Raw genomic sequence first — 15,535 nt, 5'->3', positions numbered from 1 at the left:
ATTTAACAGATGATTAGATAATTTTTCTTTAGTGTGAGCTAAAATCTATCTCAAAGTAATTTACATTTCTCTGTATTCTGACCTAGTTTTGCTTTCTGGAGAGTGGCTAGAGAACCACAGACTAGCCTAAAAGGGCCAGGGTCTCACACTGCATCCTGGGCCATCTCCACTCCACCTGATGAATATCAGGCCATTGGACCCAGATGGCTCAGGAGAAGAAAGTGAGGTTGGTGACCTTGCACAACACCCTCCCTCACTCAAATCAAAGTCAATTACAAGTTATGTCATCATCATGATGTGATGGTCCTCTTCGAGAACAAAGGACAAATACAACAGCTTTCTAGAGTCTACTCCCTCTTCCACAAGACTGCCATTCAAATATTTAAAGACAGTGATTATGTTCCTCCTAAGACTTTTTCTCTAGGCAAATTACCTCCAATTCCCTTTAACCAACTGTCATATAACAAAGTTCATGATATTTAAAGACATTTAAAAGTTCTGTTTATTGACAGAACAGAAAACAAAATAGTCAATTTGATGCATACATTCTGTAAATCTTATATTACATATTCTACACTGTAGATCTACTAGGATAGTGCAAAAAATTCTAACAGAAAGAAAACAACATTTTTGTTTTGTGAGTTACTTTTATGTTCCTTATGCCAATGTAACAAAGGAAAGAAGACAAAGAAAACATGTCTTTCTGCTACTTTATAAACAGGATGAATGTGTAAAAATGCAGAAAAGACTCTAAAATAAAAACCAGTATTTCCAAGCAGACTATCAAATTCTATTAGTAACAAATTTTGAGGGAGCACATCTAAACTATTTGCTACAGCAATTAGTGTTTTAAATCACTGAACAACAAAAGCTGGAAGAAATCCTGGCTTCAAGAGTAAATTAAAATTTTAAATTTTGAAATGAGGCAAACATTATATGACATGAGACCTGGTATCATTCTGAGGATGCCTAAAAAAAGACACTCAAGTTACCATGTTCACAGAAAAGGATTTAGAACAAGATGCTTAGATCAAGTTGAATGTCTTCATTTTCTAGAGTTAGGTATCTGAATTTAAAGGATCACTTCTCATTCCAAATCAAAGATGCAAGTATTTCTAACTAAAAACAAATCTATCTCTGGAGTCAAAATAGTGAGTATATAGTTTTACCTTGTTGACTTTAGAATTAGCATCCTTGTCAGACTTCTTCGTGTTCTCCTTTTTGTCCTGTTTTTGGACAGATGCTGAGTCTTCTTTCTCTTCCTCCTCTCGTTTTTTATCAGCTTTTTGATCTCTTATCTCAGCCACTTTTGCTGTAGGTCTAGATATTCTTGGTGACCTTCTTAAAGTTCGACCAGGAGTTACTTTCTCTTCTTCCTTTTCTGTCTCTTCCTTTACTTCTGTATCTAGAACCTTTGGAGAAGAGTCAGGTTTTTTCTTCCTGCTAGAGATCCTGATTGTTAATTTGATGCCTTCTTTCTGCCTTTCAGATGTGATTTCCTTATTTTCTGTTTCAGTGGTTTCTTCCTCAGAAACCAATTTATATTTAAATTTACTTTTTTGTATGGTGGATCCCTTCTTGGTCTCTGAAGGCTCTTCTATTTTTGAAGGTTGGCTACTGTCTAATTTATCAACTCCAGCCTTGGCAAGTTCCACTTCCTCCTTGAGGACCTCAGCGTTCATTTTCTCCAAGGGATGGCTATCTTCACTGGGCTTTGTATTTTTGGAATCCAACCCATCCTTTTCAGAGCCTGCCTTCTCTTGGAAATCAGGAGTAGCTGAAGGCAGGGAGATCTCGGTCACCTCTGAAGAGTATGGTGTCTTCTCTAGATCTACAATGCTCTTTGCAATCTCCTCAGGTATGGGACTCAGTTTTGATGTGTCCTTCTCAAAAATGGTCTTCTTGGACTTCTCTAACTTTTCTAGACATTCTAGGAGTGGAGGCCGTTTGTCCTTCTTATTTTTGGCTGAGGACTTCTCTTCAACTTTCTTGGCACAAGCGTCAGTGGTGGAAGAAGCTGTTTTCAAAGAAAGATCCTCTGCCATCTCTGAAGTATCCTCAAGATTTTTTTCAGTTTCTGGAGGACCAGGTTCTTCTAGTCCTTGCCCTCTCTGAGTAGGGCCCTCTCCATCTTTCCCATGTTCACTTGTTTTTATGCTCTTATTTAGAGTCATCAAGGATTCTGCCCCATTGTCTACCACCAAGCCATTTTTCTCCTTGGACAGATGACTACCCCCTTCTTTTATACTGTACAGCTTGGTTTCTAGTTGCTCTGTCTTATTCCTTGGAGTGTTTTTTTCACCACTAACTTCTCCATTGACTAGCTGTTTCCCCTCAGGACACAAAGCCATGATTGTGGGAATTCTCTTACAAATCTCCTCCTCAGGTTTCACCTCCTCTTTCAACGCATCTTTTGTGGGAGTCACTGATTTACACAAAGGGCCCTTGACTGGGCTATCAAAATCATCAGTCAATTTAATCTCACGTTTTTTCAAGGGTATCTTTGCTTGCTGGTCATTTTTTAATTTTTCAGTTTCTTCAGTTGATTTCTCCATAATTTCTGGAGAAGGCTTAATGCCAATCTCTAATCGCTCAGGCTCGTGAATAGCCATTTTCTCGGTGCTACTTTTAAGATCTTTTGGTTCTACTTTGCATTCCTTTACCTCCACTTTAATAGGTTTAACATTCTCCTTGAAGGAATCACTTTCTTCTTTGGGGATCTTTTTCTCCTCATTCTCTAACGAAGGTTTCTCTAGCTTTACTATGACTGGAGTTTTCACAAGTTCCTTTTCTTCTGGTTTCTCAATCTTCACAGGATTCTCTTCCAGGGTAGTGGGTACAGGAAGTTTTTCTGATTCTTTTGCTGGTTCCTCCACTTTCACTTTCTCATCTTTCGATTTTAATTCCTCCTCTACAAAAACAGATAAAGGTTAATTACACAGAGGCTTTTATGGTTCTCACAAGTCTTAGCACACATCTCACTTTGAAGTTATTCTCTTTCCCCTGAGAAAATCTTGGCTCTTCTGTCAGTGGAAATAAATGACAAAATTTACTAGACAGAACTCTGAAACAGACCAGGTATATATCAGACAAAAACTATATGGGAAGGTTTATATTTCTATTTTAAACTTCGTATAATTCCAAAAGTATTAGTATTTCAAAACACAACAGATGGGGACAGACATAATGTGCACAACTCAGTTACCATTTTCAAGTCTATTTATGAATTACAAGAATATAGCATAGAAGCACGTTACAAAACAGCACCAAAAGAAATATTTCCAAACATCATTCCTCCTTAAGAAACTTATTACTGAACTGATTTTAATCACTATTATGTTTTCTATTTATTTTACAGGAGTCATAGGAACAACAGGCAAAGTAAACAATCTAGTTGTTGACATTTTATGTTATAGGGGACTGTCAGTACTCATTGCTACTGTAACAATGATGCTTCCCCTTTAGAACACAGTGACAGTGTATGGAATACCACCAGCACAGCAACTTACCTGGAAGAACACAGCGGACAGGATTAGCCCTTTTACAGGTACAGAGAACCATGCACTTAACACTGAATGTGGTAGAAAAAATATAAGTTCATGCTCCAATTTTGTTTGCAGAATTATAGATTTAGAGACTTGAGAGATCATCTGACTCAATTCCCTTATTTTACAGATGAGGCAGCTGAGGAGTAGAGATGTTAAGTATTTTTGCCTGAGACCTAAGGTCAACATGGGTGAAAAAGTGGCAGAGCTGAGAGACCCTGAGAGACACCTGTGCCAAATAAGACAACAGGTAGCCCCACTTCCAACCACCTTACCCCAGGAACTAACACAGCAGATAGCTTCAGAGAAACTATGTTTAATGATCAATTAGATGATATCATATCATACTTTTAGAGTAAAGTTTGGTGAGAATATTTAACAACAATGTTTCTGTAAAATAATGTTGGCTGGAATATCCTTACACCAAATAAGGAAGCCTGCCAAGGTTTGGGGTAGAAATAAAATTACCATCTTGATGCAATCATAAAATCAGAGACTCAAGATTGTGTCAAGAGTAGAGCTGGCATAATGATTTAAAAGAATGAGTTTAGCATTTTCAATGCAAATCAACTGTTTGATCGAGCTGATTCTACCATCAAATACTGCCTCTACTTCCCAAGGAAAGCTCAATCCAAACAATTTACCAAAGTAAAGGTTTTCAGAAGTGCCGAATTATTTCATGGCAAAAGATAAATCAAGAACTGAGCCAGAATTTAATCAGAATAAAGCAGAAAAGACGTAAAGAAATGAAATGACAGAAAAGTCAATTATTGTCTTTTTATAAAGTTAATATTTTTATTAAAAAGCACCAGGTTTATACATGCAATCATGTTACAAACAGAGGGTTCACGTACCATTCAGAAGCACTAAAGATCCTTAGTCACACACAATACTGCAAGATTTGTTATCTAACACCAGATGGTGAATTAATAAATGGATGGCACTGACCAGAGGATGGAATCTCTGAGCTTGCAGGAACTTTGCAGGTCATCAAGCTCAAACCCTTAAAGGTTTGAAGAGAAAATGCAGGTCTTACAAGGGGAAGCAACTTTGCCCCATTCCCTAGGAGTCAATGAGTGGCTAGGCCAGGGCTGCAGTGACCATAGCCCAGATTTGACATGTCATGGCTGTGCTTTCAAGTGGCTCAACTGATCTGGCTTATTGATTTTGTTTTTCCATTGATGTGGCACAGTAAAGAGGCTCCCATTTGTTTAGAATAACAGAGGACAAGCTTCTCCCCCACACCCTAAACACAAGTTATACATCATTGGATGGCCTGCCTGGCCTGGCCAAGGGAGCTTTCACAGGTAGAATTTTACATTATGAGGATCACAAGCCAGAGCTAAAAGAAAATTTAAACACTAAGACACAGTCTCTTCTAATTATAAATTCTCAATAATAAAGTATGATTTATAAACTACATATATACACACAAACAACTTTCACAGAATTAAAATAGGTTAATGTCACTCAATCAGTAAGCATTTATTAAGTGCCTGCTATGTGCCAGGCCCCATACTAATTCGTGGGGATACAAAAGAAAAAGAGAGTCCCTGCCCTAAGGGAGTAAGGATGTTAATCAATCAACTAACGGACATTTATGAGTTGTCTTTGTGCCAGGCACTGTGGATACAAAAGATAACCATGAAACAGTACCTGCATTTAGGGAGCTTACATTCTACTGGAGGAGGAGACAGTGTGGATGTATATATATATATATATATATATATATATATATATATATATATATATATATATATATATATATATATATATGTAGGTGCACATATATAAGTGGGTGTAATAGTTTGGGATACACTAGCAGCTGAGGTATAAGAAAAATCTTCATGTGGAAGGTTGTACTTGAGTAGAATGCTGAAAAAAGGAAGAATTTCTAAGAAGCAGAGGTGAGGAGGTGTGCATTTCAGCCATGGGGTACAGTCAGTACATGGGAATGGAGACGAGAGAAGAAATACATGTAAGGAGCATTAAAAAGGACTAAAGACTACAGCAAATATACTGTAGTCATGTATAATAAGGTTAGAAAATGGATTGAGACCATGTTGTGAAGAATTTTAAAAGCTAAAAAGAGGAGCTTATATTGGACTCTAAAGGATCTTAGTGGATAAAAGGAGTATCATGGTCAAACCTACACTTTTGGATAAACACTTGAGTAGTCACATGGAAGATGGATTGGTGATGAGAAAGGCTTATGGCAGGGTGAACATTTGGGAGTTACTGCAACTATCCAGGTGAGAAAAATACTTACTAGGTTGCTGGCCTTGTGGGAAATACTATGGAGACAGAAATGAGAAGAACTGGCAAGTGACTGGATAGGTGGGATTAAGGAGAACGTGAAATCAAAGATAATGCTGAGGCTGCAAACCTTGGTGACTGGGCAATAGTGGCGTCTTCCAGAAAAATAAGGAAATTTCAAACAGAGATGGGTTGGGGGTGAGAAGACAGTGAGTTCAATTTTGATCTGCAGAGTCTGAGATACTTAGGGAATGGCAGATTTTGAAATAAACAATATGCAATTGGAGATGTGTAACTGCAGTTTAGGAGTGACCAGGCTTGTAAATGTAGATCTGGAAATCTGCATAGAGATAACAATTAAACCTAAGGGAGACAATAAAATCACTAAGTGAGAGTGTAAAGAAAGAACAGAAACAAACCCAGGAAGGAACCTTGCAGCGTACTTACAGTAAGGGGACATTACATGAATTATGAATCAACAAAGGACACTAAGAATGGTCTAAACGACAGGAGAAGTGGCCAGAACATTGAATCTGGAAATCGGAAGATCTGAGTTCACAACCTGCCTCAAGCATTTACTCTTAGTGTGACCCCAGACAAGTCATTTAATGATTGTCTGCCTTATTTTCCTCATCTATAAAATCAGGTTAATCATTCATCTATCTCTCAGGGCTACTGTAAGGATAAAATGAGTTCATATTTGCAAAGTGCTTTGCAAATCTTAAAGTAATACATAAACTGGAAATAGAGGGGATGCTTATCAATTGGGAAATGGATGAACAAGTTGTGGTATATGATTGTGATGGAATTTTATTGTGCTAAAAGAAATGACAAGGCAGGATGATTTCAGAAAAACCTGGAAAGACTTACATGAACTGGTGCAGAGTGAAGTGAGCAGAACCAGGAGAACTTATACACAGTAACAGCAATATGTACTATGAAGAATTAAATGACTCAGCTGTTCTCAGCAATATAAATGATCCAAGAGAATCCCAAAAGACTCATGAAACATGTTATCTGTATCCAGAGAAAGAACTGATATTGACTGAATACAGACTGAAGCATGCTTTTCCCTTTATTCTTTTTCATCTGAGTCTTCTTGTACAAAATAACTGGAAACGTTTTACATGATCATACATGTATAACCTATATCAGATTATTTATCGTCTCAGGGAGGCAAGAGGGAAAGAAGGGAGGAAATCGGAACTCAACAAAAAAAGAATGTTAAAAATTATTTTTAACATGTAACTGGGGAAAATATTTATAAAGTGCTATATAAATGGTAGTTATGATTATTGCTATCATCATCATCTTCATCATCATTAAACAAGAGCAGTGACACAAGAGCTCAAAGACAATAAAATATCCAGTTGGAAAAGGGTGGTCTGGTGAAGAGTTACACATACTCCAGAGGCTGAAATAGATGAAAACTGAGAAAGTCTTAAGATTTGGCAACTGAGAGATCACGGATAACTTTAGAAAGGGTATATAGTATTTCATCCCATTCTTATACCACAATTGAACAAATCATTCCCCAATCAATGGATAAGTGTTCATTTCTTTGCTGCTATCAAAGATATGACTATTTTGATGTGTATTACAGGTTCCTATCTTTCACCTCTGATATGTCTTTTCTTTCTACATTGTTGCATTCAATAAAAATACAGTTGAAATTCTACCAATTTTGTTTTCTAATATTTCATAAGTATCTTTATATTTCCTTATGTCATACTTATATTTTTCAAAGCATCATAAATATTCCATTATACTGACATACTATAATTTGCTCAGTCACTTTTTAATTGTTTGGCATATGGATTATTCTCCCTTTTTGGCTAATACAAATAGAGCAGTTATGACTATTTTCATACAGAGAGGTGGCTGTTTTTAAAGAAGTCTTTACTATAAAGTTGAAGCAACAAAATTTTATATAATGGTTTTATGACTCAACGCATTTTGCCATACTGCTCTAAAATATGTTTGTACCTGGTTCTCAGCCCCACCATAAACTTAGTAACCTCCACAGTTCCAACTCCACTGGATTTTTATCATTCTGGTAATGTCTTAAGATCAAATAATGTGTACCTCTCTAATTAGTGTATTTGAGCACCTCTTCATATGTATTTTGTAAATGTTCTATTGTTGTCATTTGACCACTATTCTTGTGGGTGATGTGTAAAGTCACATAAATTTACAAATATTTCTGTCAAAGATTGGTTGTTAAACATTCTCTATAATATAAATATTTTCTTCATTTTTATTTTTTATTAGTTAAGTCAAATTATTTTTATCATCATATAATTTCTTCTACTTGTTGGGCTTTTTTCCATAATAGCTATAATTTTTTCTCCATTTAAGAAAACTGTTAAAAATTATTTAAGACTGTTGTTGAATCAGGTCAAGTGTACTGTGGTATATAGTGTGAAGTACAGAGCCAAACTGATCTTTGTTTTTGCTATCAAATTTTGCAATCTTCCTGGAAATTTTAATTGAATTCATTTCCAGTGTTTTGAGTGTGGGTTTATAAAATGTTAACTTTTTAAAAAATCATTTAAAATGCTCTCCACACTACATCTAGCACATAATTATTCAGACTGTGCCTGAAGAGCTTTAGGGAAGAGGAATCTCCTCTATAGGCAGCCTGTTCTATTTCTGCACAAGTTAGGAACTTTTTCCTGACATTAAGTCTGGATTAAGCACCAAACATCTACTCACTGCTCTGAGTTCCTTGTCTACATACTAGACTTTTTGAATGTTCGATTAGAGCCATTATGTTCCTCCTAAACCTTCTCTTCTGCAGATTACACATTCCTAAGAGATCATTCGGACTCTTATAAAGCAATGTCTCCACCCTGTTGGAGATTCTGGGTGGCCTTTTGCCACCTAACCCAAAAGATATTTTTATTAAATATCTACTATGTGTAAGGTACTGAGTCTATAGAGGCAAAAACCCCTCAAAATTCCTGTCTGCAATTAACTGGTTGCTTTGTACTGGGACAGTCTGTAATCTATTTAATCCTCCCAACTTATCAAAGTCTATTTGGTAGTGATGAATAATTTACTGTATTCTACTTCTGCATAAATGTTCATTGATTAAACTGGTATACAAATTTTCCAACTTTGTACTTATTTAAAAAGTCAAAACAATACATATCTATTAGGAGCTGAGTAGCCTACTTTTTCACATGTTTTACTAGTAATACTATACAGGGTGTCTCAAAGTCCTCATGTTTTAATAACTTACAATGTTTGGGATATCTAGTATATGTCTACCCACTATCTTTGTTACTTGTTTTTTAAAAATTTGGTAATTTTCTTTGGAAACTGGAAGGATTCAGCATCGTTCAAGAGGGAACCACTTTAATTAGCAACAGAATTTTTCATTTTGAGATGAGTTTATTTGGTTTATGTAATTTGTTTTATAAGTTTTGGTATTTTATACTTCTACAGATAATTACTGGACAATTATCCATTTAAGATTCTCAAATTTGTTAGCACAGAGCTAGGTACGGTAATATTAGATCATTTTCTTGATTTCCATGATAATGTGATCCTAAATTTGTGATGTTTCCTTTTGATGCTCTGTATTACTCCCTCCTTTTTAAAATTAGACTTGTCTAATGTTTATCTCTCTCTCTCTCTCACACACACACACACACACACGTACGTTATATGCCTGCCTCCATTTGCCCTCTACATCTAAGCCCAGGTCTGGTTATACTTAACTTCATTCTCTAGCCACATTCTTCCTCAGCTATTTTGCTTGCTGGACCAGAAACCATCTCCTTAGCCTAATATTTAACCCTTTCACACACACACACACACACACACTCCGCCCCCCTTATCCCAAAGCCCCACCTTCTTGGAAACATCAACTATCTTTACTTTTGTGTTTGCACCCCCAGTGTTTAGCACAAGGTTTGCCATAAAATAAGTACTTAATAAATAAATGACTCTTAATTTGTACATTTTATTTAGGGGTTTATTAATCCATTTTTTCTTTAGTCATTTGAATTCTATGCTTAATCCAAAAGAACAAAACTCACACTAAACAAAGTTAGTCATATCAATAAGGATGTAGCTTCTTTTAAATTGAACTTTTCTTTAATCAAAGACATGAAGTTCACCTTCTATATATACTGCCTATCCTCCTTCTCTTCTCCTTTCTCTCTTTCCCTCTTCATTTCTCTGAAACATCCTTCTGAAAGTAGTTACCTTTTCAAACTCTGCATGTTTCATTCCTATTTCTTGTTTTCTTATAGCAAGCTGAGTTTTCATGAATAGAGATTACTTGGTTAATCAAATCCAAAAACATTCTGGCTTTTAAAGCCCTTTATAACCTGCCTGCCCTCTATCTGCCATATATATTAACCCCAAATACTCTCTGAACACTGACTCATTGCTATTTCCCTGGACCGAGTACATGACTGTTCTCAATACCTGGAATGCTCTCCATCCTCATCTCTGTCACCTTTCACATACAATAAGTCTTTTCTGATCTCCCTGAATGCTATCTTTTTTCTGTGACTAATCTATGATTTATCCTATATATATGGTTTATACAGTTTGCATGATTCTTTCATTAGACTGGGAGCTCTTTGAAGGCATGACCTGTTTATTTGGGTTTTTTTCCTTTTTTTGTATCCTTAGTACTTAGAACACTGCCTAGCATGCTGTAGGTGCCAATAAATGTTTGATTTGATCTTCAAAAAATTCTTGCATAACTTAACTTTGATTCCCTTCATAATTTTGGTCATTTTCCTAAAGACTTGCTCAGGATGATCAATATTTTTCCTCAAATGTACAGTCTAGAACTGAAGACAATATTCAATTAAGGTATGAGGGCAAGTGTTATAATACTGCTTCTAGCAATCCAGCTTCAACATGCACTCATTACTGGGCCACTCCATCACATGGGACTCCAGGCAAAGAAATTGTCTGGGGGGTTTTCTCCCTCCCTCAAAAAAACTGTTGGATGGTTGGTTTCCACCATTCCATATTTATGTGGATGATTTTGATCCCAGATAAAATATAGTTTATATTTATCTTCACTTAGTTTCACCAAATAGTAAGGGTTAACATCCATGACTATATCACTTTAAGACTGACCTTTCTTTTCTTAGTCAGGTCAGCTCACTATCCTAGCCTGTTTGGTTCCACACTTTTCTGACATCCAATTTGTTTCAGCCCTTCCTTCTAGTCTCACGGCATTTCCACATCTGAACATACACACTATGTATGATTACTTCCCAATAATAAAAATACTTATCAGAATATATCCCAGTGTATTCCACAAAGGACCTCAGCCTTGGAGGACACTACTCTTGGCCTGGTAATTCAACCAGCTCTAAGGACATTTCAAGACAGCAGCACACAAAAACAGCTTTTTCCCATCGTGCTCACAAGAATAACATAAAAGAGTAAAATGTTGAGCAGAAAACCAGGTTAACTGTAGGTATAACATTCCTATAAAGTATCAATTTGGAAATCCTATTTTTCCAAAATGGAAATGAAGTTAGTGCAATATTCTTTGTTCATCTGTGTTTTTTTTTCAAATGAAGCCATTTTCTTCTATAAGTGTTTAAAACTTACCACTTTAGTTTTTGCTTAAATTTTTATGTTTGATTTTAACATTACGGAGTCCAGAGATAGGGAATCTTGTGGCCTCAAGGCCACTTGTGGCCTTCTAGGTACTTGGATGCAGCCTTTTGACTGAGTCCAAGTTTTACAGAACAAATGCTTTTATTACAGGGATATGTTCTGTGAAGTTTGGATTCAGTCAAAGGGCTGATCCTGAGGACCTCAAGGGTCACAGCTTCAAATCCCATGATATGGGTTATATATGTGGAATCATGTAAAGCATATTTCAACATTAGTCATGCTGTGAAAAAAGAAACAGGACTAAAGGAAAAAAACACCCCCCAAAATAAGAAAATGAAACTAGTATGCTTTAATCTGCATTCAGACACCATCGGTTCTTTCTTTTCCATCATAAGTCTTCTATAATTGTATTAAATCATTGGAATTCTACTTTTTAAGGAGTTGCTCAGGAAAGGAGAAACTACTATAATTGCATTTTACAAGCTAAAGTCTATGTGAATAGACTGCCAGAAGCCTTAGGGTACTGGAAGGGGCACCTAATCAGAAAAGCAGAACACAGAAGGTTTATAGTACAGAGACCAAGGACAAGCCATAGATATCAACAGCCCACAGCTGTGGGCTACAGTCTGGAAAGTGGAAGCTTACACCCGTGTCTAGCCAAAGATGCATGAAATCTGATACTGTGGTACGCAGAAACCTGCAAGACTCAGAGAGGGAAGGCAGTAATATAAGCATGCCCTGAATCAGACTGTCCAGGCCAAACATTTCAGATATCCTTGAGAAACACAGTACTCTAATGAGAAACAAGATAAGAAGAATAATATCTAGAACATTTTTAAAATTAAGAATTATTAGATATGTGAAACAAGAGAAAATAAAAGGAAAAGAAACTGGGATTTTAGATGAATTGGAATGAGAATGGACAGATTATTTTAGGATATACAAAACCTTACTGAAGTAACAGTTTCCCTGAAAACTGCAATGTACCAGAAGAAGACTAATAGCTTGATGATACACCAAGAAACACTAGATCAAAATCTAAGGGCTGAAAAATTATCAGAAAATATTAGCTATCTCCTATCAAAAACAACTGACCTAGGGAACAGGTCATAGGAAGTATTTAAGACTCACTGGACAATAAAAAAAGATACATAGCATATTCTGTAAAAAAACACAAATTTGGGGCACAGGCAAGATGGCAGAGTAAAAGCAGGGACTCACCTGAGCTCTCCCCAAATGCTTCCAAATACCAGCAAAAAAATAACTAAACAAATTCTAGAGCAGCAGAATCCACCAAATGACAAAGTGAAACAAATTTCCAGCCCAAGACAACCTGGAAAGTTGACAGGAAAGGTCTGTTGCACCAGGCTAAGAGGAGCACAGTTCAGTGAAAAACACACCAGCATAGATCAGGTCCCAGTAAACTTGGAGCAGACCTCAGGGGACTGAATCACTGGTAGTTGTGGTGGTCTCCAGACTTCCCAAACCACAAATGCCAGGGACAACTTAGAAGGTCAGTAGGAAAGGTCTGTCAGACCTAGGTGACAGAGGAGCCCATTCCAACCCAGCTCTGGAGCATCAGCTGTGGTTGCCGCAGCTGTGGCTACTTCTGGAGCTCTCAGCCCATAGATGGTGGGGGAGTTTGTGTGGCTGATCAGGGGGAGATTGCAGGGATCTCTGGCTCTGAGGTAGGATTCTCTTGCTTTGCCTGTGGTTGGATCTGGGTCAAAGTCCTGGATGGTGGTCCTGGGGTGAGGAGTGCTGATGTAGTGGAGATTGTGGTAGAGGTGGAAAGGGAATTCTCACAGTTCCAAAGCAGAAAAGAGTGCTTGTGGTCTCAGAGACCAGAGCATAGGCCAGGAGAGGAGTACATACCTCCCCACTTTGATCATACTACCTTGGAAGAACTGAATATTTAAAGGTCCCTAGAAGTATCTCTGAAAACAGTTGCACAAAACCCCTGAAGCTTGGAACACCACACCCTCCAAACTGGAAGTAGAGTTCCACCTCAACAAAGAGTTAAAAAGTCAAGTAGTTGGCTGGAAAAATGAGCAAACAGCAGAAAAATACTCAAGACAATATCTTGCTTTGAATCTTACTTTGGTGACAAAAACACAAATTAACACTGCTCAAACATAGCTGAATAAGAAAACAAAATAAAAAAAGGCAGAATACACTAGTTATTTCCTTAGAGACTTCCCAAAATGAAAATCCCTAGGAGTATCATACCCAAAATCTAGAAGTCCAAGTTAATATACATATATATGTACACATACACGTACACGTACACGTACACACACACACACACACACACACACACACACTAGTGCAGTCAGATAGACAGAAAATATTCATCTAAAAATGGGCAAAAGTTAGGTAAACAACACCAGACAACCACCACTATAATGAAGAGGAAAACAAGGAAGACAATATATACCAGAAAGCAAAATACACAGAAAATATACAGGCATACAATGAAGAAAAATTTACTCTGCAAAAATGAGTCTAATTTCACGGTGGGGAAGGAGAATTGACCTTTAACAAAACAGAAAACTTCCAAATATTCCTCATGAAGAGATCACAACTTAGCAGATATTTTGAAAAAGTATACACAGGAGTCAAGAGAAACATAAAATAAAGATCAATATATCTTTTAAAAAACAGGAGTAAGAGACCAAATAGGGAAAAAAGATAATAGGAAAGGATGTAGAGAAATAGTTAATCATAACTGTAAATATGATGATAAAGAATGATAAACATTTATGATAAACTCAATAATAAGCAGAAAAGATTGTCAGAATCCAAAAAAATGCTATTACAAGAAATGCTATTTACAAAAAGATTTACACTGTATTAAAGTATTAGAAAATAAATTTAATTATTTAAAAGGAGTGAACAAGGAAAATACAATGTTTACAGGTATCACAAAATTATTACTATCTATATATGTGCAAGATGGCATAATATCTAAATACCTAAAGGAAAATGTAGATGATTTATTTGTTTATTTATTAAATTAATTGATTAATAAGTTGACTTATTTAAAAAAACCATGAAAGTAAAAGTGAGGGATTTCAACTCCCAGATCAAAACAAATCTAACCAAGATGTTCAATAAAGTCAAGGTCTAAATAGATTTTAGAAAGTTAAAAATGATAGATCACTGGTGGTTTGGTGGCTACTGAATGGAAAAAGAAAGGAATAAACATTTTTCAGCATGATCATTCTTTCAAAAACCAAGTATGCACTAGGCAGGTGTGGGGAACTTTGGCCTTGAGGCCATATGTGGCCCTTTAGGTCTTCAAGTGTGGCCCTATGACTGAATCCAAACTTCACAGAACACATCCCCTTAATAAAAAGATTTGTTCTGTAAAACTTAGACTCAGTCAAAAATCTGCACCCAAGGACCTAGAACGCCACATGTGGCCTCAAAGCAGCAAGTTCCCCACTCCTGTGCTAGGGCATAAAAACCTCACAAATGCAGAAAAAAAAAAAATTAGAACTATAAAAACGTTATTTACTGATAGTGGTTCACTATAAATTATACTTAATAAAGGGGCCTATAAAGAATTAAAAATTTATTAGAGATTAACTTAAATCCTAAAGAATCACTAGGTAAAAAGAACAAATCACAAAAACAATCAGACACTATACCAAAACTTTTGGAATCGAACCAAAGCAGCAATGAATGGAAAATCTGCCTCTCTAAACAATTTCATCAACAAAGAGAAAGAACAGACCAATAAGAAATGAAATGGGAGGAAAAAATCCCATAACCCCTAGAATTTTTAAAAACTAACTAAAGAGCAAAACAGGTATTCTGAAAATCAAAGACAAGATTAATAAAGATGAAAAGAAAAAGAATTGTTAAACTGACAAAAAAAAAGGTTGTAATTTGAGGAAAAAAACAATGAAAGAGATAAAATACATAATTTAAAAATCTGATCTTTAAAAAAGAAAGCTTAAAAAAAGTTTCCAAGATCAGAAAGTAAAAAGAAATTTTAACAAAAAATAAAGGAATCTGCCTGAAATGAATGGATATCTTCATAGTTATAAAATAGCAAGATTATCAAAACTAGAAAGAATTTAAATAACTCATATCAGAAAAAGAAATTGAACAAGTCATAAATGACT

The 15,535-nt window shown here is 36.0% G+C and overlaps 1 protein-coding gene across 2 annotated transcripts in view; it reads right to left on the bottom strand.

The window, feature by feature from the left end:
• RSF1 (remodeling and spacing factor 1) overlaps positions 1-15,535 on the bottom strand; it is a 131,717-nt gene that overhangs the window by 44,908 nt on the left and 71,274 nt on the right. For both annotated transcript variants that reach the window (XM_072610755.1, XM_072610756.1), the window contains exon 6: positions 1,170-2,911. In XM_072610755.1, the coding sequence (XP_072466856.1) occupies positions 1,170-2,911 (1,742 nt within the window). The remainder of the gene's footprint in view (positions 1-1,169; positions 2,912-15,535) is intronic.

This window comes from Notamacropus eugenii, chromosome 5 (genome assembly GCF_028372415.1).
Source record: "Notamacropus eugenii isolate mMacEug1 chromosome 5, mMacEug1.pri_v2, whole genome shotgun sequence".
NCBI lineage: Eukaryota > Metazoa > Chordata > Mammalia > Diprotodontia > Macropodidae > Notamacropus > Notamacropus eugenii.
This window is presented reverse-complemented; position numbering and strand designations above follow the sequence as displayed.